Here is a 24,765-nt window from a genome sequence, read left to right on the forward strand (position 1 = left end):
GAATGATGAATAATAATGAATAAATGTTTGGTTCACTCTCCAGTCAATATAAATAAGGGCCTGCCAATTTTTAGAGTTTACAGTTAGTTACTACTCAGAAGTTTGTTTTTAGATACTTATTAAATGAATATTCAGTTATTAGAACAACAAAACAAAAAAACTGTGTGAGCTTTGAACATTTTTCAATAGTCTCTCCCACATGATGTCATATAATAGCAGAATATTGGTTCGTAACTTGAAATGTGTCAGATTTTAGAAAAAAGACACCAATGAAATATCACTTTCTCTGTTTTAAAGGAACCGAGGGCTGAATTTAGTTGTGTTCTCTCTTTTTCAGACCTTCAAGATATTCCAGAGGAGATCTGATTCTCACCATGTTTTACAGTGCTAATGAGCTTATAAATATAGTTGACTATGATAGAAACAGATTGATTCCAACAATGAGCATGTTTATCTTTTCTGCAAGTCTTAATGTTTATTTAGCTGCTTTGCTTTTCAGTAGATGGCTTGTGACAGTGATTTATTTTTACATTTTTCAGTTATGCTTTGGATGATTGATGAATTATTACCATCCCTTGGGTTGTTACTGTTTTCACATTTTATGTTGTGCGCAAAGCTGAAATCAAATGAATGTAAAACAGATAGAGGTCATTATCGAGATGATAGAGAACATTTTTTTTCTATTCAATGCTGCCGGAAAGACCCTTAAAAATATCTGAAAAATACATACCACCAAAAATGTAAAGCAATCCAATACATTTGCCCTGCAATGACTTCTGCTTTTACAATGCTTATCTTATTAAGGTTTGTGTTTGTCAGATCTTAAAGTAGAAGTTGTAACTTCTAAAAATAACGTCTGTGTCCTTCACTCATGAAACCTTTTACCGTTGCTGAGGTCTGGTATCACTATGGCCTTATCACAGTAATGCAGCTCATCGCATCACAATGTAAAAGAAATAGATACACATGAACTAATGTCATTGACACTCTGTGGATCCAGAAAGGCTTTTATGCCCTCTCCTCAGATGTAAGGCTTAAAGCATATATAATCAATATGTTCATAATCACTATGTATCAACTGATAAGTTTAAAAAGGTGTGATAATGCTGGGGATTATCAGATGAATCTGCAGCTCTTCTCAGCGGCTCAATTCCAACGAAATTTATTTTTTTCCGAATTACAGCCGCAGTTTTAAACACTGTAAATTCAAACAAAAGCAATACAAAACATTTGTTTAGTTCCGTAAAACATCACAGTTTGGCTTAAAATGTCTGCTTTTGTTTTGGTTTGTAAATTAAAATAACTGAACGTTGACTTTTGGTTTCACACAGGACACAAACAGCAGTCTGTTAGTCCTTCCACCCCGACCTCATCCCTGTGTGGACTAGAAACTATTTGTGATACGTCAAAATAAAATTCTGTGACAAAAGGAGTTTTTAATAATATTCAGAGATAATTCTGCCACCTTAGCTTTAAATTACATAATTTTCATTTTGCACTTAATGTTGACAACAAAGATGACTTCATGGTCAGGAAGAATGTGACAGACAAACTGGAAGTCCTCAGATCACCATACCATCCCTGACAAGAAGTCTTCCAAACTAAACAACAAAATGTAATTTATGATCAAAAGCAGCTTCTAGGTCAGTTATGATTCATAGGTCTGTTATCTGATCTGCTTCGCTAACGTTAAGCTTCTGGTTGAAAGGAGACAGTCAGTGGTTGTCCCATCATCTAACCCAACTTCCTCAGTAACGTTTTTCATCCTAATACTCACACCTGCTGTATGTCTAAATGATTCACTTAAATAACTACATGTACATTAAGACTGCTGTGAATTTAGGTTTATCAGAGCACACTTAAATATTTGGCTCTGTCAGAGTATTTTTAAATGCATTTGTAGGTAAAAAGTATGCAAAATGTATGTTGACAATGTGATTCATGAGTCCAGCATTTCACAAACTTTCATGTCTGCATAGATGTCAGTCCTAAAACCTGGACGGATGGATTATGTCTTTGTTCACAGACAGCACAGGATCAGCTTCAGTTGAAATGAGTGTTACAGCTAGAGTTCGACGGGGAGAAATAGTGCAGCTTTCTGGAACACATTTCTGGGAACCTATAGAGGCTTTACATTTAAATGATTTAAAGAGATAGTCAGTAGTCTGCTTGGCTTGGTTGTTTTGCATGTTTTCCAATCTAACCTCTACCTTTTCTTACTGCTGCAATAGAAAATAGCTTTTAGCTTTACGGTGTCTTTATTCTTAACAGTTTTTTGCAGTCTAGTAACACAAAGAAGGAGCAGGTAAACTCAACTCCAAATGGATGTAATATTATCTTCAGAATATAGCTTTTTAGTGGATTTTAAATGTAAAAAGTGGTTTGAACACCAAGTTTAGTTTTGCAAATGTTTCTGTGGCTGCAAAATGATTCTGAATTCTCCACAGTTATCCTCATATAAGAATGTTGCAACTGCATGTCTACTTTTCTGCTAAATGTATTTTAAGCGTTGATCTTTTAGAGTGACATCTCTCTGCCTAAAAAGGCAGGATGAGTACAATATTAGATGGCAAATACTGTTCAAAGACAACATAGTAATGACATGGATAAAGTATTATGAAGTCAGCAGATGCTTTATTTGTCAGTAACACTGTAAGGCTGAACTGAAAACAAGGGCTGTACTTAATTTTGTACAACCTTTTGTCTTTTATGTAAATTGTATTACTACATGAAAAAATAAAATCATGTCATACACAATGAATCTGTATTGAAGGATGTATTTCCTAGAGACGAGTAAAAGAAGACTGATGACGATGCCATTTACATAGTTCTGTTAATGTCTAATGATGTGCACAGACAAAAATTACAATATTGTTGATACACAATACTATAATCAAATTGCAGTAGTGCAGTGGTTCGCACTGTTACTTCTTGGTTGGAACCTTTCCGCGTGCTTGCATGCGGGGGTTACCTGGTGACTGTAGACGCTTGAAGGTGTGACAGTTGTCTGCCTGTGACTGCCCTGCCAGCCAGCCTCTGAGCCCGCAAAGTATTCATGGGCATACATAATGGATGGATGGAAAATTACAGCAATCAGAATGACAATATAACGCCAACAGATATTGTGAACATAAATTAGGAACATGGATCCGTGAAGATGTCCAGTGAATTCCAGATAGGTAGATAGAACGAGCCCTCCAGCAATGTGCTGGGTTGAAAACACTGGGCTCTTGTGAGTAAATCTGTTTGGAAGGGGGGGCTTACCACTGTCATACCAGTCACCTGCCACTGTCTGTAATAGCACTCTGTCTCTTCAGCGTTCGCGAACGTTGGCTAGCTATACGTTTGTTTTCCAGTCTTTCCTTCAACATTGTGGGTTTAAACTTTAGTCAAGTTGCTGTATCACTTTGTTTGGATTGTGTTGGGGATCTTTACAGACTTATCTGCCCATGTTTGGTTGTTTAGGGTGGGGCTACCTTGTGATTGACAGGTCGCTACCGCTACCAGAGCTAGATGCAGCGTCTCTACGTCACTCGCCCGCAGTGTCAATATGATCACCTCTGTTCACTGGTTGCAAAAAGTCAAGATGGTGACGGCCGTAATCCAAGATGGCGATGGCCAAAACTTCGAACTCGAGGCAGTCCACGAACCAATGGGTGACATCACGACGACTACCTCCACTTGTTATATGCAGTGTATACTTTCAACACTTCGCAAGTCAGACTTTTGGACCATTTTGCCAAAGCCAGCAATCTGAGCCGTTTCCAGGAGATTCTTTTCCACCCCGTTCCCCGGTTCGGACCCTGTGCCTGACGTAAGAATAAACCCTCCTGGGGGCACGCTCACATCTGATTGGCTACAGAAAATTCCCTGCAAGTGACGACAAGGGAGTCTAAAAAAGACAACACAAATGCAGTGAAGTTCATACAGTATAATCAGTGTGTAAATGCAGGTTCACCAGTTTGTGTATGAATGTAACAACACACAAATGTGTTTTTAATGAAAATTTTAAATCCACTTAAAGGAACAGTGTGTAACATTTAGGGCGATTAATTGGCAGCAATGCAATATTCATAACTATGTTTTAATCAGTGTATAATCAGCTGAAACTAAGAATCATAGTGTTTTTGTTAGCTTAGAAAAAGCCATTTATGTCTACACAGGGAGCGGGTCGTCTTCCATGGAGTCCGCCATCTTGCACCGCCATGCTTCTACAGCAGCCCAGAACGAACACTGAATACTTGTTATTGTACCAATAAAGTATTGTGAATAAAAAGCCAATACTTTATCAATACATCTGTTAACCTGTAAACGAAAGTGAAACCTTATTGAATCGTCCACCGCCGCTATGTTTACACAAGCACAGCATGCACGATCAGCCCAAAGCTTTTTTTTGTAAACTTTTCTGCTGACTGAGACAGAGCAGCCAGGAGGACAGAGGACAGGAGAACAAAGGAGAGGAGGACAGGAGGGCAGAGGACAGGAGGGCAGAGGACAGGAGGACAGAGGACAGGAGGACAGAGGACAGGAGGACAGGCAGAATGACTAATACTGACTGATTTGTCTGTGTTCTTTATTCTTTATAAACTTCTCTCAGAAATGTTATTTATTTTATTAACATTTTACATTTGTTTCCAGTGAGATATTATTGACTTTATGTAGTGACTTTGCTGTTGTAAACAGAACTGTTGCTGCTGTAGAAATAATATTTAGATACGTTTTAAATGTAAATTCTAAACCTTCTCAAAATTTGTTTTTAAAATTCTGTATATGTTTTTAAAAGCGATTATTTAGTCAGAACAGTCAGAATTTAGAACAGAATGATAAGAGTAGCTCCTAGTTGTTATACAATCCTAAAGATATCTACCCATACCTGTAGGTCACCGTACTTCTCCACCATGCTGGGAAAGTGAGGGTGAGCAGAGATTTCAGATGGTTGCAATCTGTAACTCACCACTATCACTGGGACCCCTGTTAAAAGCCTCGACAGACTCAGCAGGGAGATTATTCCAGAGAAAGGGGCCCTGCAGCCAGCCGACTTCTTTTACTCTGTATGTTATTGTATTCTGAGAGCCCACAGCACTAAATGAGAAATGTATATGTCATTAGTAGCACCTTAAAGTAAGATCTAATGCCGATAGGGAGCCAATGAAGGGAAGCTGAGATTAGTGCAATAACTTTTTTTTAAATAACAATATATTTCAGAACTAATTAAATACAAATATTTTCAGTATTAATTATTTCTTTCTTCACTCCTGATTTTCATTTTGTCTTTCTATATATGTATGTCTCTTGAAATCAAATGTGTTATGAATGGAAAATCATGAAACATTACAGCCTGAAAAGCAATGCAGAATGCACTTTGATGATATATGAATGCTCTGAATTTCGTATATTGCTCCTTTAAATGCACTCTTGAGTAGTTTTTGAAACAGACAGTGAAGAAGAACTGTTTCACACATTCCAAAATGAATGCTAAATGACTCCTAGAATTATACATAGCCTCTGGCCCTTAATGCTGTCACCATATACAGTATATGAGCACCATCGGGCCACACTGGGCAGAGCCCATAATAGAAAAGGTCACTGTCCAACAAACCCAGCCACAGACACACAGAGGGGAAACAGATATCAACCTTCTCATCACACCTTTGGTTTGTATTTTCCAGAAAGTGATAGAGTTCAGCTACTCCTTTCAAACACAGTAACAAACTTCACTAATAATTCTGCTCCTTTCTCTCTGCGATCATCTCTGCCTATTTGTGTTTGCCACTAGTCTCATATTCTAATCCACTGGACAATGTCAGCCAAAAGATGTTTATTAATAACCTGCTGGGGCTGAGAGCGGGGAATATCTGACATAGTCCCCCCCGTCGCCCCTGTACTCAGTCCATCCCCAGGAGAAATCCAATTATAGGCATTACAGGCCAGGTGATGGAGTAGGGTTACAGGACGGCCATTCCTACTCAGAGTCACTTTGTATTGTGTTCGCTCTCTCTCACAACCTCTCACCCCATCACAAGACAGTGCATAGAAATGAAATGCTTGAAAAACTATCTAAACATAAAGGACAATCCTGACCTGTATTTCATACACATGTGAAATTGTTTGGTTGAAGTTATGAACTCAAGCTCATTTTTCAGTCTTTTTGCCTTTGAAGTCACTAGTAATGTTTAGTGAACAGAAATGTTAACCATTCCAGGCACTTGTCAGTCCTAAAGAGTGAAGACGAAGAATGAAGAATGTGTCTGCTGTGTGACTGCAGTTTCACTTTCATTTTATTGTTTTTCTAATGATTGGTTCAGTGTCAAGGTTCTCATGATTAACTTTATGAAGTGTGAAAGTTTTCATGAAGTTTTTTTCAGGAAAAATAAAACATGTTTTGGGGTTTTAATATCCATGCTCTGAAATAGTCCAATCGCCTAATGTGACCTTTGCTTCTTTGTAGATGAGTGCTTTGACCTGAAAGCCTTGTGCAAAACCACACAGACTATAATTTGACGGGTTTAATCTTATGCTTCTTCATATTCTGTATGGATTTTGCTACTAGTTTTACAGCATTGCCAACACATGCAGAAGAAATACATGTGGAATGATCAGGAACGGTGTGCTATGACTTTTCTAAGAAACGAAAATTGCAAAAAGCGGTGATGACTCCTGTTTTGGCTCATACCAGTTCATCATACTTTAACGCAAGAAAATGACTAAAAGTTTAAACTGTCACAAAACTTCTGACGTTATTGGGCCAAATAGGCATTCGGATTGCTAGCACGGTTTTCATGGAATGGCTGTTAACGTGTTGTGAATTTTTCAGACTGTTTCAGATGTCATAATGGGTTTGCATGACGGAAGGTCCAAAGCTAAGAGGTGAATTTAAAGTCAAAGGATAAGTTGTGCTGGTCACAAACATGTTACTGTGGAATCTAACCGGTTTACACATTTGGCTTGGGGTGCCTGAAAGCAACAGGGACTCAAAGAAACTGCTTGACTGAGAGCGGACAGAATTGTTAACACTCTGTTTTCGTCTTCAGTCTGACGTTGCCATCACTCCAATCATTTCCATTGGGAATTGTTCTAACCAATCTGTAGAGACCAATGTCATTTACGTCGACAGCTGATGTGTTTCCATGACAGCATACGTTGTGGGTGTGTCAACCCTTGTGATGTCCTGGGGTCAATTTGACCCCATTCAATGTTTAACGTCTCTAAATAAAGGAGACATCATTTTTTTGACTTCTTTTTTAATGACTTTTCCTAATTTAATGGGGACAACTGGGTAAACATAACTCAACATGTTGATATGTAAAGTGATATGTAAAGCCATTAAAACACAAAAAAAATATCTCTTTCCAATTTTAGGTCAATCAGTGAGATTTTATGGTGACCTGCATATTTCTCCATAGTCGTATATAACAGGTATTCTGGATGTATAAGGGGTTGGGTGGTGGGGGGGTTGTTTTATTTAAAGGGCTGTTTAGGTAGTCAACAAAAAACTAAGTACCTGACATAAACTTGGGTAGCAATTTTAATTCTAATCATTCTCCGGAGGTTCAAATTGACCCCAGGATAAAAGGTGTTAGTAAATTTGAAGGTAACCGGAGGGTTAAATGTTTCAGAAATGAATGTGGACATGTTGTATATGTCAGTAATGATTTGGAATAAAGTTGACTAAAGAGTTGAAACACAGAGGCAGGTGATAATTTATACCTAATGCTTTGTAAACAGTCAAACCAGACGGGGTCATTTTTGACCCCAGAGGACAGGTGTGATTATGTGCTGCTATTAGAAAAATTCAAATGATTCAAAAACAGCATCCTCACTAAACTTTGATATATACCTCTCTGTGATAAGTCAAATAGTCAAAATAATTCATTTCATTTTATTTTCCCTCAAAAACAGGGTATACTTTTATGTAAACAAGGTCTATTGGCCCTAAATTCCAAAACGAGGGGGAAAATGTGTGGTAATGGGTTGGACTGAAGTAAGACTAAAGATGTAAAACAGAATTGATTGACAATTTATACTTTATGCTTTAAATATCAGTCAAACCAGACGGGGTCATTTTTTACCCCAGAGGACAAAAGGTGTATGGCAATTGGGAGGACATTACAAGAGTGGGCTGGAGTGAGTTAAAAGAGAAAGTTAAAAAAACAGAACTAGCCGATGATGTAGTGTGATATTGACAAATATATTTGGTAATCAAGAGTGTCATATCAAACTCAAAACTATTATTCAGCAGCACAAATGCGAAAGCAAGGCCACTGAATGAAGGATTGAGAGATGTCTGGATAATTCTCCCAAAGAGATCTGGCTTCTATTCTGGGAGGATTTGTGTACATTTTTTAGATTACATGTAGAGTTGAAGATTCACAATATGTTTGTAAAGAGCTTTTAATGGAGAAATTGCCATTTTATGTCACAATGCCCACAATGAGGAGTGGGCGGATTAAAAGATCTCAACCCTGGCAAAGCAACTGTCCCACAGGACTCAATGTTAACTGAGACCTGCTCCGTTCCTCACAATTTTGACACCACAAACAAACAGATTTTTTCACAAACAAACAGATTTTTTCTTGATGATAATGATATTTTCAAAGTAGTAGCTCATGGTAAAACCATTTTTTCCGATGACTTTCAGTTTTTGAGCTGAGAGTATTATTGATGATAAGTTCCACGAAAAGTGTACAAATACTCTACATGTGAGCATATAGGCCCATAGGGTAAACACAAGTTTATGAAAAAAAAATATTTCGGATAAACATTACAATTTCTAGTAGGTATATTGATTTTGCATTCCTCAAAACACAGATTCAAAACATGTAGGCCCATAAAAACAAACATCTTGTTTAGTCTAGTCTCTGGTGAGGTCTACATAAGACCTTAATTCACAGAGAACCTGTCTCTACCCTGTTGTCTCTCTCTGTTGCCAGCCTCAGTGCTATTAATGGCTCCTTTAACAAGTCGCTGCACGATGAAAGTTGAAACAAACTTTTAAATTTGGCCTCATAGATCTAATTTGAGTGAAGTTTCAGCAACTGGATTGCCTCAGATTTGTTCAGAAACAGATTTTGGTGGACTGCTATAGTGAAATAACTTAAAGTTTATTTAGTTATCTATTTAGTTTAAAGCATATTTCCTCTGTTTTCAAATCGAGGTCTGGAAAGGCATGCTGCGCATAGGACTGTGGGTGTTTTTAGGAGGGCGGAGGTTACACACATGCATCCTTTACAAACCTCTGAATGAAGGACTCACTCTGTAGAATTTGATGTACTATCCTGAAATACAGCTGCTGACGGATCCTTCCTTGACTTTGAGAAACACCTGTACCTGGGAACCCAAAACAAGGCTTTTTTTTCTAAATAAAACCCCCATAGAGTAACTCTATCCTAATGCTGTGTTCACACCAAAACGCAAAGTGAATTTTTATGTTGCGTTACTCGCAAGATAATTTGTGTTTATTTGCGTTATTCGTGCTAGACACGCCAGAGAGAGGCTTATCTCTATCAAAGAAGCCAGTTATTTCCGCCATCAACCATGGAAGGAATAACCACTGTTGCTGCTTCGTACGTTGTGGAAGTCCCACATATCCCGGGAAACTAAACGCCGTCTTGTCTGGGTTCAGAGCATCATCCGGAGGCAGCTGAATTTCATTGAGCTGTATTCACTGTGTCTAGCAAACCACACCTCTGCTGGTTTACTACAGCTGTATGAACCCAAAATAAACATTTTTGCTGTGATTTAATTGCAATAAATGGATAAAAGGGATGCTGAAATAGCTTCATAATGATACCAAAATGAAGTCAAAAAGTCTGAATTCATATTTTTTTTGTTCTCTCCAAAAGACAACAAGCAAATAACTTTTAAAATACTTCTTTTCTCAATGGAGCTCGGATCGATGTTGCTAGGGTTTGCTAACATTGGAGCAGCTCCATCAACTTTCAAAATAACATCATATAGGCGTAAATACGGCAGCGTCATTATTGTTTGTACCCTATAGTTTATACACATACATTTATATTAGTGCAGGGCAACGACTACAAATTTTTATCGCGATTCATTGCATGATTTTCTGAGATTAATTGTGATTAATCGCATTGTTATGCGTAAAATTCAATAATGAATTCAAAAGTAGTGCATTGCTCACTTTTATTTTAAAAGTACTGATATATGAACAAAAGTGCAATAATATTTGGTTTGCAAACACTTTAAACAAATCAGGTTATTTTTAACAGCAGTATTCCTTTACACAGTAGCAGTTATATTTCTTCACTATCTGTGCTCAGTGTGCTGACTTTATTTGAAACGTTCCACTGCTGTGCAACATGAATAAAATGTTCCGCGCACGTTTCATCAAAATGTCAGTCTTCTGTTTTCATGACAGTCAGAGCATGTGAACACAGCTCCCACTGTTCATCAATATAATGCACTGTAACCCTGAGGTGATGATGGTTACCCAGCGATCAACACTAGTCTTCAGTGAGAGCAACAGCTGGTGCATGTTGTAACGCCGTCTCTTTTGTAGTCCTCTCCTTTTCATACAACTCATGTATTCTTCTTGTGATGGTCGTCTTGAGAGGCTCATACGTGCCGTCATTCGTTGATCCTGAGAACGTTCCTCAGACCGACATCTTCCACAATACTAGTCAGCCTGCAGTTTGTATCTATCCACTTCTCTGTGGCATTTGTTAGCTTGTCTTGCTTTTGTTTATCTATACTTCTCCCACACGTTGCATCCAACGTAATCTGCCGAAGCCTCCCTCCACCGCTTGTTTGGGTGATTTGCTGACATAAAAAAAAACAACTGCATTAATGCGCGATAAAATAATTGTCGGTTAACGTGGTAATAACGTGTTAACTTGCCCAGCCCTAATTTATACACATACTTTCGTCCTGTGTCTATTAATATCAGGTATCGTAGAGCTTTGGGTGTCCACCTACGGTTACAATATTTTCTTTGTCCATAGCGTCTAATTCAACAACGACAGGACGTCAGTGATGACAGGAGTAGAATCTCAATGCTGATAGGCACAGCGTCACACAAATGAGGCAAATTTTGCATATTTACGTTATTTGCGTCATTCACGCCACCTGGCGAAATTTCACGTTTACCTGCGTCCATTTGCATCTTTGCATTGACTTTGTATGTAATCTAGTTGCGCAGAAAATTTGCATTGCATTTGGTGTGAACACAGAATTAGAGTAGAGTTACTCTATGGGCCATAATTAGTGCCCCTCAGCAGCAAAGACTGACACATGGAGGCCCCTTAGCGGCTATATACAATGGACTGGGCTTTCCACTAACTACAAAATGAACCTTCATCAGTAAACAATAACAGAACGTGACTTAGTATAAACTGCTTGAGAGTCTGCATAGGGCATGTGGGAGGGGTGGTGGATAGGTCAAACAAACACAGGACTCTCAGCCAGCAGACTGGTGTTCATGTCCAGTGCGAAATAAAAAGTTTACATTGACGTTTATGGTATTCGGATATTATACGCTAATGTGTGTTAAAGCCCCTATTCAGTCGCACTCATAACAGCTAATACATAGAGATCATTGAGTTTCTATGATTTCAAAATCTTCCAGAAATTGTGAGAATCATTAAAGCACACAGCAATCTCAAACATTTTCTTCACTTGTAGGTCTTGGCAAACCCCATGTACAGATGACCCCAGACCACTACTAAATGAACCTTGCAGTAAGATTGTTTGCTCAACTACATCAATTGTTCGTCTCCCAAAATATTACATGTGTTGTGATAGATGTCATTCATATTGCCCACTCCATTAAAGGTGTATAAAACATGGAAAACAAAGGATCATCACGGCGGAGTGGGAGATTCAGACACTGTGAGAGTCACACAGACACAAGCTACCCTTTCCCCACACAATGTAGATATTCTCGTTTTTGAAAATAAATATCTTAAATATTGTGGTTTTCATGTAAGACTATAGCCCAAAGTTCTTTGCTTTAAGTGTTCTTGAAGTTCTTTAATTAATAAATGGAAAGCAAATTGATATTTGTCCACCCCCCCTTTTCTTTGCTGATCCAAAAAATGATCCGATCCATGACTCAAAAACCGTGATCCGAACCGTGAGGTTTGTGAGACGTTGCACCCCTATCATTCACCCATTCACACCCATTTATACACCGCATGCACAGGAGCAATTTGGGGTTAAGTGTCTTGCACAAGGACAAATAGACACATGGACTAGAGGAGCCGGGGATCGAACTGACAATTGAATATGCAAACCTGTTACAACATACTTTTTGTCACAAGTATTCTGAAGAAATAGAGTAGTAGAAGAAGAAGAATCAAAAGACCCTGAAACATTTGAAAGATAACACATAGACTAAAGTCGACCTCAAACCCACAACTGACTGGTCATTTTATTCCGATGACTAACATCCGACCTATAACTGCTCTGTAATTTGAGCAGTGTGTGTCAGACAGAAAAAGACAAAAGCATTTTGCGTTGTCATGTCTTGTAGCTCAGTCTATTTCATAATGGATAAACTATTTTGATCCCATGCAGGGAAATGAAAGTTATCTTTCTATTCTTTCCAATGTTTTCTCCACTTTAGAAGCCACATCACAAGGAACAGGCCAGACTTACAGTGCATCTTATTGTGGAATGCTGATCTATTTCAGTTTCCAAGCATGAAAACATACATGCAAACACATGTTGTTAGTGTGCAGGTTTGCTTCTCATTTGAGGGGTGATTGTGGAAGATAGAGGAGGGTGCGGTCGTGTGTGTGAGTTGAGGGGCTTAGTAGTGGGAGTGTCTCCTCCTCTGTCATATAAATGCCCTCCCTCTATCTTTGTCAGAGTTTAGTGTCTCCACCAGGCTCTCAGGTTGTCCGTTTGTCTTCCTATCTCTTCACAGTTGCAAAAGCCCATCAGCTAAACCTCAGCCAAAATGGAGGCCATCAAAAAGAAGATGCTCATGCTAAAGTTAGACAAGGAGAATGCACTGGACCAGGCTGAACAAGCTGAAGCAGACAAGAAAGCAGCCGAAGACAGAAGCAAGCAGGTGGGTAATGAACACACACAATGGGATCCAGTCAGACTAAGAAAATTGGGAATCGGCCCAACCCATGTCCTAAATCAGGTTATCAGGCTAAACACAGTTTGAGGATGTTTTTTGTTTTTTAAATCCCGGATGAAGTCATCTGTTATAACTGTGTGCTCTTATTTGAAATAACGTTAAAATGAGTAGAGTTGAAACCATGAGCAGCATTCATATGATTAACTCACTGCTGATCATGTGATTGCAGTTACATGAGGTAGATGTGTTGGGAACCCTCCCAGCATGCAACTGGGGCAATCTATTCATAGACACAAATCTCATTTTATGTTCCTGATTTTTTACTGGTGCCATTTTGTTCTACATTGCGCTCCACACGTTTATGCTGTTTTCTTTCTTCACTGTTAAACATTTGGATATGACCAGTGAATATGGTCATAAGTGATGTTGGTGCATGATTGGTGGGTTTCTCCCCTGTGAAAATTAAACCGGTCTAAACTTTCTTAATGAGCAGCTTTAATTCCATGAACAATTGTCAGCTAATTGCAGTTAATTATTCTTTTTTATTAAACTTTTATGTCAAATTCCCATTTTCTTGTCAAACTATATTCCATACTCTGGCTTATAACAGTCAGAATATTTTAGTTTAATGCAAGTTTATTTAAATTTTTTTGCTCACAGTATCCCAAACCATAATTTGTTGTATATTTTATCATGTGTAGGTTTAGGTAACTCGTCAACATGAAAATTTAACTCAATTTGCACGTTCTCATAATAAAGCATCACGTTTTTATTATTAATCTAAGAAAGTGAGCTATTTCTTTTTTTTAAATGATGAGCTAATTGTCACTAAGCATGTACTTTTCCAGGTTTGGGTTTTAACACTTAAAAAAACCTGTCAAATCATGAACTTTCCAAACTTTCCAAATTGGATAACTCTTTAGCTCATGCTTTTATTTAAAGCGACTTACAATAAGAACATTCAACCCAAAAAAAATCACAAAAAACTGCTGAACTACTTCAAGCGCTACATTTAGAAACAATACGAGTTTCTTTGTATTATTATTTTATGGGCCAAGGTGCAGTCTGAACAGATTACTTTTCAGTCTGTGACGGAAGATGTGGAGAGTCCTCCCCGATGCCAATCGGAACAAAGTCTCAATGGTGAGACTTTGTTCCGACCCTGGAAAACTACATCGCCGTCTCTTTGGGACCATGTTTAAGGGGGCCTCATTGGCCGCTCGCACCAGCAGCACCAAATAACATCTCGCTGCTGTCTCTGCCATGGCCCCTAAGCCTCAGGACGGCTTCTAAGATATGAGAATTATAGCATGGCTGAGCATTTGCTGAGCATTTCTCAGGGTCACAGTACACACTTCCAACACAAAACAGAAGCTAGCTGCTGCAAACACAGTTAGAGGCAACACCCGGTCACTATCTCACATTTTCACGAGCTATAGTCCTCTTTTAAAATGTGTATTACTTACCTTAAAGAATTAGCAATCAGTGCGAGTTGGACTCGGGGTTTAAACACGGAGGTGAAAGTGCTGTCATGCGTTTTCAGCAACACAGCCTGCACGCTATTTTTTTGTGTATGGAAGCCATTTCGTAGGATAATATCAGGATTTTGTAGGACTTAGATGACCTAATTCTTATGGCCTCTGCCACGAAAAAGCTGCATTCCACGCAGTAAAAGTCGTACAGCACCTGCAAACGCTGGATATCGCCATAAACTGGCAGCTCTCCGCCCAGTCATTAGTTTACCTGGGTGTGTTCATACTGCCTTCCTGACATGCTTCCAATGGAGAATCCACATGCTTCGTTCAAAGAGTGAATGAAGCCCTAAAAAGACTGCAACTTTGGAAGCTATGCAGTTGGTGTAAAGAACTGATAAAGGACAACATCGAACGGATGGACAGTTCATTCAGCCACCAAGATGCAAAACAGAAAACAGATGGTTCACTTTGAGCAGCCAGCTTTGCAGTGTATGGTTCTCGCTCTCTCCTTTGCATTATACTATTTTATTTAAACATGTTGTTACACTACATTATATTATGTTATGTTTGTGTTATACTTCTACATTAATACAGACAAGTATCAATACATAATCATATTATATATTATTCTGGTGTACACAGCAATAGTAAATGGTATAATATTACCATATACAGCGCATGGGGAGCAGGTTGGGGGTTCGGTGCCTTGCTCAAAGGGCACCTCGGATGTGCTCAGGAGGTGAACCGCTCCAACTACCGGTCCAGTCTCTCTCCATGTGGACTGAGCTACTGCCGCCTCAATTAGTTTAAGTACATTATGAAGTACACTCTGGCCTTATGCGTTATCGTAAAAATATGTGCAAAATGATTTCATCAAGATATTTGTTTGTATCTGAGTGCAAGGAAGCTCAGAATTCCATTAATTCTGTATTAAAGTCTGTATTTAAACAATAGTTGGATACCCATATTGAAACAGGTTCTGCAGTTCCTGCTGTTTAAACTGGTCATTAAGATATTTCTTCATGTGATCGATAACATTCGGAGTAAAAATGCATTCCAAAGTTAATATTAGGCTTCAGTCAAGTGAAGTCAGTTTTTTTTATACAGCCCAATATCACAAATCACAAATTTGCCTCACAGGGCAAACACACAAGAAGCAAAACTTCTTGCAGTTGGAGTTAACCAAAGTGATTGGATAGCTTCCAAGGTTGCAAGCCTTTTAGTCCTTTATTCACACAGAACATGTGGATTTTTCTTTGTAAGCATGCCAAGAAGGGATCTTTTGATGGCCAGTAGGAAAGGAGGAAGTGCTTCAATGTTCATATTGGCATGTTGAAGACATGTTGCCATACCTTTAACTGGAATGCATAGAAGCTATTAAATTCCAGGGAATTACAATCAATGTATTAAGCATGACAACAAATTTTCTGATGAACACACTGCTAACTCTGTGTTTGATCTCCAATGCCATCAGCATGAAGACGAACTTCTGCAAATGCAGAAGAAGCTGAAGGGGACAGAGGATGAGCTTGATAAATACTCGGAGGCCCTGAAGGATGCTCAAGAGAAGCTTGAGGTGGCCGACAAGAAGGCTGCTGATGTGAGTAATACAATTCCAAAAGTGCAATACACACTTGTGATTTATTTGCAGTTTGTGTCATTATTGTCTATCCTTATTTCAAAGAATGAAACATACTCTTCTGCACCACATTTCTACCTCAGGAAGAGGAACTGTCGTAAATAATAGGTTGTACATAATGTACAGAAATGCTTTATGTACACTGCTTCTCATACTGACATACAATGTGAGCCCGGAACTGAGTCTGATACAAGCTGTGATGCTGCCAGTGTAAACCAGGCCTGGCTGATTCCCTACTTCTCCCTTGCATTCCATTCTCATCATGCTCTGCGTGGACTCCTCACAGCTGTCGGGGGGGATTCAGAGCCCTATTTTGGCCATGATGTCAGTCGCTCAACCTTGACTGCAGGCTTAACAATGGTCCAAGTCCATTTTGGGTACATCATCCGTCACAGTATTTATTTAGTCCCTTTCCTTTTGAAGAGAATGAATATGCAAATAACAATAAAAGATTTAAGGGGACTTTTATATGTATGAGTATGGTTCCTGTTGATTGGCAACCATTTTGATCTACGATCATAGAAGGAAGGAAAGAAAACATTCCAGCCTTTAGTCTTCTGCCTCTTTTTCAGTTTCAGAGTCATTGCAGAAAAATGTATTTCAAAGTCTACATATAGAATACACAGCTGTCAGCAAAGGCCGCTGTTCTAAGAATGCCTGGAACAAAATACCAGGGTAAGGGTGTGGTTCCAGGAGTAGCAAGCTCCAAATTCTAGTTAATCAACTGAAAGCACTAAAAACACTCACTTACACCTTTCACACCATCCCATATGATGACTGGACTTTCCCTTTTTCAAAAAAATCAAACGCAGACAGGGGTTGACTTCAGCATTTTGGCCCCGACGAGACCACCACCCATGTTCACGCTGCCCTAGGTAGAGGCTACCGGTTGATAACCTCGTCAGCCGGCCGTTGACATTTTGAGAGCCATTGAGGGGCAATACAAATGCCCCCAATCTTATATATTGTACCTTTAAACCTTAAGAGCAATGGTCAAGTTGCTGCCACCATCGTTTTCCAAAGCAGCACGTCTAATGATGATGTCCCCTGTCTGAGCAATCAATGCAATTCTTAATGTGTTCTCATCAACTATTATGCTAAAATTTGTCAAACCCTGAAGACGACTCTCTGCTCTACTCGGCAGTTTGAGCGCTCACGTTCACATAAAGCATGTCACACTCCTCCTCCATCGTCACCAGCTCAGTGTGCATTTAAAGAAAGAAACAATGGGCCGATCTACCTGTTAGGGTTACATTTATTTTTTCCAACTATGTATAGACTTTTTTATGAATATATACAGTTTGTAAGTGTAGCAGAATATCTGTGTTAATATCTGTGTTATACAGCATTACAGCAAGAGTTAACATGTCTAGGACAATACAGCTAAGACAGACTTTGATGAACCATGATGTAAGGGTAATACTTGGTTCTTAGCAAGGAACATGATTTCTATAAGCTACAGTGTGTCTACACCATGGAAGAAAACACTTTTCCCTCTGGTCATTGCTTTTTGTGCTCAGGCTGAAGCAGAAGTGGCTTCCCTGAACAGACGTATCCAGCTGGTGGAGGAGGAGTTGGACCGAGCTCAGGAGAGACTGGCAACGGCTCTGCAGAAGTTGGAGGAGGCAGAGAAGGCTGCTGATGAGAGCGAGAGGTGATTTCCTGCTGTGAATGAGTCATTATGATCAGTGTTATTAGATAAGACGGATACGTAGATCGCATTGCCATCATGGTTCACAACTATGACCAGGGCCAGTTCAAAGCCATGCTGGGATAGTGCACTAGAAGAGGAGCAGTGTTTTCCCCACAGAAACATGCTCTGTTACACTTGTAACCAACAACAACAATGGTGTCACAGGGTCCTGGAGTACACCTGCACATCACTGCAGCAGAGTAACAGATTAAAACAACCAAAATAAGATTTATCGGGGTGTACATGCAATCTCTATGCAATATGATCATTAATATCTCATCCAACAACTATGCATATATACTGTATCTAGAGGAGTAATGTCTCTCTCCGCTCGCCGAGCGGTCGCATGCCTTTTAATGCACGTTAGTGCATGTGAGTCTGTGTGTGTGCCCCACTGACCAGCTAATCGCCAAAGAGGGACATGGACACTGCGAGGGAACAAGTAAAACATGCCGTTTCCACCTTGTGATAGATGAGAACGACACTAACACAAAAAAGCTGGTTAGAAATATGAATGACAAAAATGAAACAGAAATATCTTTGGTTTTTGTTATTTTTGTTAAAAATCAAAAGATGGTAATGTTTCATAACATGTCTTCATTACAATTAACATAATGTAGAGTTGATACCGATCTGATAATTATTTATTTTCTTCTACTAGTTAGGAAGCTTTGTTGGAGATCACTATCCAAACACATTATGGAAATTAAAGCTGAAAATACAAACTTCTCGTAGATCAATCCGAAATAGCAAGCATTTGCCTTACATAAGAAAGACATGCGGCATGTGTTTTTTTTGCTGACTTTTATGAAACAACAGACTCTTAACCAGTAGTTTCTGGATTGTAATTTACTTTTTTTATCAAATATAATATAAAAAAAAATGGAAAACACTTCAATATTTGTGAGGTAAGAAATAAGTCATGTTTGTGTGTGCAGAGGTATGAAGGTGATTGAGAACAGGGCTCAGAAGGATGAAGAGAAGATGGAGCTTCAGGAGATTCAGCTGAAGGAGGCCAAACACATTGCAGAGGAGGCTGACCGCAAGTATGAGGAGGTGAGTTGGTGACTACGAGGCTCTTATGATGCAGCTTATTCACAAACATCTCAAAGGAGCTTTTTCCTCATGTACCACTGCAGTATTGACAATGGTGTGTTCGCTTCACAATAAACCAATAACAGAATTTAGTGACACTGAGATCAGCACTCTAACTGACCAGTCCACAAAATACACACTTGTTACTGGTGACTTTTGATGAATAAGATAAGACAAAATAATTCTATATTAGTCTCGCAGCAGGGATATTTACAGGATTACAGTGGATTAGTGGCCCTATAAATACATATGGATTTGTAATGCGTTTGTCCAGGTGGCTCGTAAGCTGGTGATTGTAGAAGGAGAGCTGGAGCGAACCGAGGAGAGGGCAGAGCTGGCTGAGGCGTGAGTATCCAGACCACATGACTTTGTATGTGTCGGTCAGGGCCTCTGGAAGAAGAATGAGACATTACCAACTGAGTTACAAAGTTAAGCCCCTCAGCAAAAGTCTCTTACAAAGGAGAACTCCAATTACTCTTCTCTAACTTCTGCTCATGTGGGAGGTTTGATTTGACTCAGCAACTCACTGGTGACTTAGCTGATGTAGATTCCACAGAGAAAATAGCTCCACCTCACCCATAACATGACCATGCTATCATGATAATGATCCAATAACTGATAGGGACAAATCTACTTTTAACACTTACACACTGTAAATTTGCAGTACCAACAGTGCATTTAGCTTCTGTATTGTTTTTCTGCTAATATATTGAAAGCATGACTTTTAAGGTTCAATATTGACTTGTATGCTACACAAGAAGAAATAAAACAAAACAAAACAATTCTTAATGGTCGAGTTCTGTGGATGAGTTGAGGAGCCTGAGGAAAGAAAGTATTTTTACACTGTGGTAATACTGCTTTTACTTAATAAGGGAAGGACCTGAATACTCTTTTTGCAATGTGCAGTTCTCACCACAGTTTCTACAAACTAATCTGATGTCCTTCCTACCACCTCTTTCCCTCCTTTCTTCCTTCCTTCCTTTCCTTAAATTCAAAATGATCAAGTAAATGTGCTGAGCTGGAGGAGGAACTGAAGAACGTCACCAACAACCTGAAGTCTCTGGAGGCCCAGGCTGAGAAGGTAGAGACAGGCTTGCTTTATTTATTCTGCGTATACAGACAGTAACAAATGAAAAGGAAAAAAATGAGTGGAAATACACAAACAGAGCTATTTCTATTATACTCCCTAAAAAGTATAAAAAGATGCACAGATGGCAGAAGACAACACGATTAGCTGTGACCAACACGGTCTCACTCCCAACTCCTCAAATACTAGCGCTGGTCAGCCCCCCTCACCTTCTGATACCAACTCCCCGAGGCATCCTTCAGCGTCTGTATGGGATAAACTAGCTTCAATAAAGTTGAATGAAAAAACATCCTTGTCAGGATCAGATAGGTAATGCAACCGACATAGTATAAACAATTTGAAAAAATGAGAAAGTCCACAAAGGTCCACAGGACTTGGTAAATGGTAAACTTGTACAGAGCTTTTCTAGTTTTCCAACCACTCAAAGCGCTTTAACACTACATGTCATCATTCACCCATTCATACCCTGATGACAGGGGGCTACCATGCAAGGTGCCACCTGTCCATCTTGGTAATCCAGGGATTTTCAGAATCGCCCCACACTAAATGTAAATGTTGTCATTTCTTCTTTCTTCAAGAAGAACTTCGCATCTAAATAATGTTGTTTCTCATTGCAGTACTCTCAAAAGGAGGACAAGTATGAGGAAGAGATCAAGATCTTGACCGACAAGCTGAAAGAGGTGAGCTAGAAGCAATAATGACCAATATTTTCCTGAATATAAACCATCCTACACCCTAAGAGACTTCAGTGAGATGCGTTAAGACACAACAGGTTGACATACCCTTCCATATTAAGTTTACTATAGTTTTTTGACCTCAGATGTTATCTGACTTGTGCTTTGTCATGTCAGGCTGAGACCCGGGCTGAGTTTGCTGAGAGATCTGTGGCCAAGCTGGAGAAGACCATTGACGATCTGGAAGGTACAACATTGAATACACTTTCAACCAACCCTAAAAGGGCACCCTTTACATAGACTTTAAATTCACTAACCAAAATGTTTCAAAAAAGGAAACGCCAATACAGCGTAATATAACGGCCAAACCTTTTGGATACGAGTGGGACGTGTTGAGAGCTCTGATCTGTGACGCAGTGATGGGAGTCATCTTTCACGAACTCAGTAATATCTGAGTCTGTGCTCTAAGTGCACGTTCATGAGTGAGTCAGTTTTGTACAAATAATGTAGGTAACTTTTAATTTGCACATTAGAATGTCATGACTTGTGCCCCACATCATGTGTGATTAAAGTGTGGGATGTAATTTACTGGCTAGCTAACAATAGCTAACTGTTAAGAATTTAACTTTGCGTTAACAGGTTTGCTTTGAGCGTCAGCGCTTGGTAAACGTTACTGTTTGCCCCATGGAGCTCTAAAGAATGAAATCACCCCAGTCTATTGTTAACGTTACATTGGTTAACCCTAATGTCAGCAGTCAGGAAAAAGTCATCTGAAAATCTGCAGGGAAGTCTATTGGCGGATTAGTTGAGCAGGAATTCGGTTCAACCGGCTCTGTGTCACCAGTTGAGGATCGGCAGACTTTCACTTTTAAGGGGAATTATCAATCTACTTGACAAGGCTTCAACCACAGGTGCTTTGCCCATGAGTAGTCGTTTTCATCCAGAGAAAAGTAAAAAAATAAATAATAATAATAATTAACATTGGCTGGGTAGTTTTGATCCATATGAGCGGTAGATGACTGTAACCGTGATCAATATAAGCTCTTTCCACTGCATTTTATTGTCAGATCAATTCAGGTACATGGTGATAATAATACAGTATTATTTTGTTATTTTGTTGACAGCTTATAGATAGATGTACTGTATGAGTGTAAACGTACGCACAAAATGAAGCAGATAAGACAGCTGGTTGTTTGCTAGCTTGGTAATTCTACATGCATTAATTCAGTGGTTCTCAAACTTTTTCTGTCACGCCCCACTTTGAAGGAAGAAAAATGTTCATGCCCCACAGCCCCAACAAGATTGTAACAAAATGGTCCATGTTGAATTTTTATTGAAATAACAACATTTTGTGACTCCTCCATCTGTGCTTTTTCAAATAATAAAATAAAGAAAATTGCAATCACTGTCAAGTAAACCAGATTGCTCCATCATATAAAAACAAATAAAATGTGCAGTCACTTTGTTAGAACAATGCAGATGAAGTTCTATCTGTGCAAAAAATAACTAATATTTAGAGTTTCAAACCAACAATAACGTGCAACCTCTGCAAAACAGATTAGTTTAGAAACAAAATGAGTGCAGCTATGTGTGAGCCATCAGGTTTTATCAGTATTAGTGGCTGCAATGAGCCTGCTTTCCACTACAAATATTTTTGCTCCCCACCTGTAATACCACCGCGCCCCACAGTTTGAGAAATACTGCTTTAATTCGTTACCTGCTACATGAAATGAACTAAACAGCGGGCTGGTGGCTGGTGGCAGCGCTGGTCTCACGGTCCCTCCGTCTCACTCCCCGTCGCTCTGTAGACAGACAAGCTACAAAGCTAACTAGCCAGGCATACATCTTCGGAGCTGCGTCTGCTCTCCTCCAGCTGAGCTGCAACAACACTTTTCAGCCCCACTAAAGTGTGTTGTCACCATAACAACTAGCAACAATTGCCATTTTGTTTTGTACTAGTCAAATGACTACGGTCAACAGGTCGATGTACGTTCCACTCCTATTGTATTTCTATGGGTCTACCTAACTTTCTGTTCCCCCATTTCCACAATGGATGTGGACCAATAATGTCCTGAGGTTGAACCCGGTTTCTAACCAGTTTAAGTTTCTTTCTATTGCTCTGCCATATTTCTGGTCCTTAAAGATCTTATCACAATACTAAATTCAGCTTCTCTTGTGTTTTCCCATTTCCTTTACAACCCACTCTTTCTTGGTGTGTGGACATACAGATGAGCTTTATGCACAGAAACTCAAGTACAAAGCCATCAGCGAGGAACTGGACCACGCCCTCAATGACATGACATCTATGTAAGTGATATGTGTCATTTCCTAGTGAGCAGCTTATTGAGTTGTGACATTCCTTTAATTTGGATAAAAAATGATTGTACACTGATCTGTCAGACTGCAATGTTTTTTTTTACGTTACTATGAATAGTCCACTACAGTACAATTACTAGTAGATTATTACTAGTTACTAGTTTTTATTAAAAAATTATCTTTTTTTAACAATTATTGAAATGTAAAACATAAACTCTCCTCAAAGCTAGAAGACTCCATTGCAAGACACAGTAGTTGTACCTGAAACAACATAAAACTCATCAAACCTGTCTTGTTTAGTCTAGTCTCTGGTGAGGTCTACATAAGACCTTAATTCACAGAGAACCTGTCTCTACCCCGTTGTCTCTCTCTGTTGCCAGCCTCAGTGCTATTAATGGCTCCTTTAACAAGTCGCTGCTTGATGAAAGTTGAAACAAACTTTTAAATTTGACCTCATAGATCCAATATGAGCAACTGGATTGGCAATTTCTTGCCTCAGATTTGTTAACTTCAAGTGTATTTAGTTCTCTCCGTGTCTGGGATCCTGTGGTCCTCAGAGCTGTTCAGTTTTAATTTAAGCACACACCTATTTGGTTCTGTTCTGTCAAGGAGAATTGTCTAGGGAGATTTCAGTTGTTCTGCTCACATGCAACATCATAGACAGTGGTATGTCAGAAAAAAATAAATGGAACATTGTTATTACTTCTAATAAGTTCCCCTTTAGACACATTTTAAAGTATGTAAAAATACTCTGCTATGATAAATGTGGTTAGTTACCGTCTCTTGCATCTTGTGTTTTCAGCTAAAAATCCAGAAGCTCCACCATCCTGCCAAGTTGTGGTTTCAAGACCCCCCCCGCACCAATTCCGTCTCATTGATCTTTTTTCTCATTTCTCAACTGTTGAGTTGTGTGCGTGCAGGTTGTACTTTGTTTTTAGCACTTTCTTAATGTATCTGCTGAACTTGCTCCTCTTCAATTGTTCTCTTGTCTCTGTCTAATCGGATTTCACTTTTCATGTATTCCTTCTGTATCAACTCTGTTCTCGACCAGTTAAACAAGTGAGGGAAGAAAGCTTGAGTTAAGGAATCTGTGTCCATAGCTGTTCTTGTTACATACTGTTTGCATAAGCATACAGTATGTAACACATGCACCATATCAAAAATCGTGCACACAAAAACCTCAAACGCCTCACTAAACTTTATTTGTTAATGGTCACATATGTATGTGACCATTTAAGATAGTCAAATAGATGCAATTTGACCTCTGCATGTAACCCATCTTAAGCATTAGAAGTAGTGGGCTGCTGTACAACTCAGTGTCTCGCTCAAGGACACTTGAACATGTAGACGGGAGGAGCCGAGGATTGAGTGAAGCCACGATGGTTAGGTACACTGCAATATCGAGCAACATCTGACACTACACTCAACACTGTGGCTCTTCTGTAGGCCTCACTAGGTCATTGTGCTGGGGATTAAACCCTAAATGTTTTGAGTATAGCCCCAAATATAATTTGAAATGATTTAAAGCTCAACAAAAAACACAGTGGGGGGGTCTGACGGTCATCGGCACTGAGTGAGTTATTACAGGAAAAGTAGAGGAGACATGGCAGCTACAGTTTCAGGTGGGAAAAAAAGAAGGAAAGGCAAGATGATAATTTATGTAGTATGATTTATAATATGAAATACATCAAAGAAGTTGTACTTTATTCTACAAAGCTCACGTTGCAAAACATCA

The 24,765-nt window shown here is 39.2% G+C and overlaps 2 protein-coding genes across 5 annotated transcripts in view; both read left to right on the plus strand.

Moving 5' to 3' along the window:
- Nucleotides 1–2,761, plus strand: part of arhgef2a (Rho guanine nucleotide exchange factor (GEF) 2a) — a 57,060-nt gene extending 54,299 nt beyond the window's left edge. For all 4 annotated transcript variants that reach the window (XM_068704390.1, XM_068704392.1, XM_068704394.1 and 1 more), the window contains exon 22: nucleotides 338–2,761. In XM_068704390.1, coding sequence (XP_068560491.1) covers nucleotides 338–366 — 29 coding nt within the window. In that variant the 3' untranslated portion in view covers nucleotides 367–2,761. The remainder of the gene's footprint in view (nucleotides 1–337) is intronic.
- A 10,086-nt stretch (nucleotides 2,762–12,847) lies between these two features.
- Nucleotides 12,848–24,113, plus strand: LOC137867918 (tropomyosin alpha-3 chain-like). Its single transcript, XM_068704395.1, has 10 exons — nucleotides 12,848–13,036; nucleotides 16,001–16,126; nucleotides 17,686–17,819; nucleotides 18,797–18,914; nucleotides 19,228–19,298; nucleotides 19,959–20,034; nucleotides 20,658–20,720; nucleotides 20,892–20,961; nucleotides 22,943–23,021; nucleotides 23,833–24,113. Exons 1-10 carry the CDS (start codon nucleotides 12,923–12,925, stop codon nucleotides 23,834–23,836), a joined length of 855 nt encoding a protein of 284 aa, XP_068560496.1. The 5' UTR covers nucleotides 12,848–12,922; the 3' UTR covers nucleotides 23,837–24,113.
- The last annotated feature ends 652 nt before the right edge of the window (nucleotides 24,114–24,765 follow it).

The sequence above is a fragment of the Cebidichthys violaceus genome, unplaced genomic scaffold, assembly GCF_023349555.1.
Source record: "Cebidichthys violaceus isolate CVI_PGR_0920_01 unplaced genomic scaffold, fCebVio1.0.p SCAF_91, whole genome shotgun sequence".
Classification (NCBI taxonomy): domain Eukaryota; kingdom Metazoa; phylum Chordata; class Actinopteri; order Perciformes; family Stichaeidae; genus Cebidichthys; species Cebidichthys violaceus.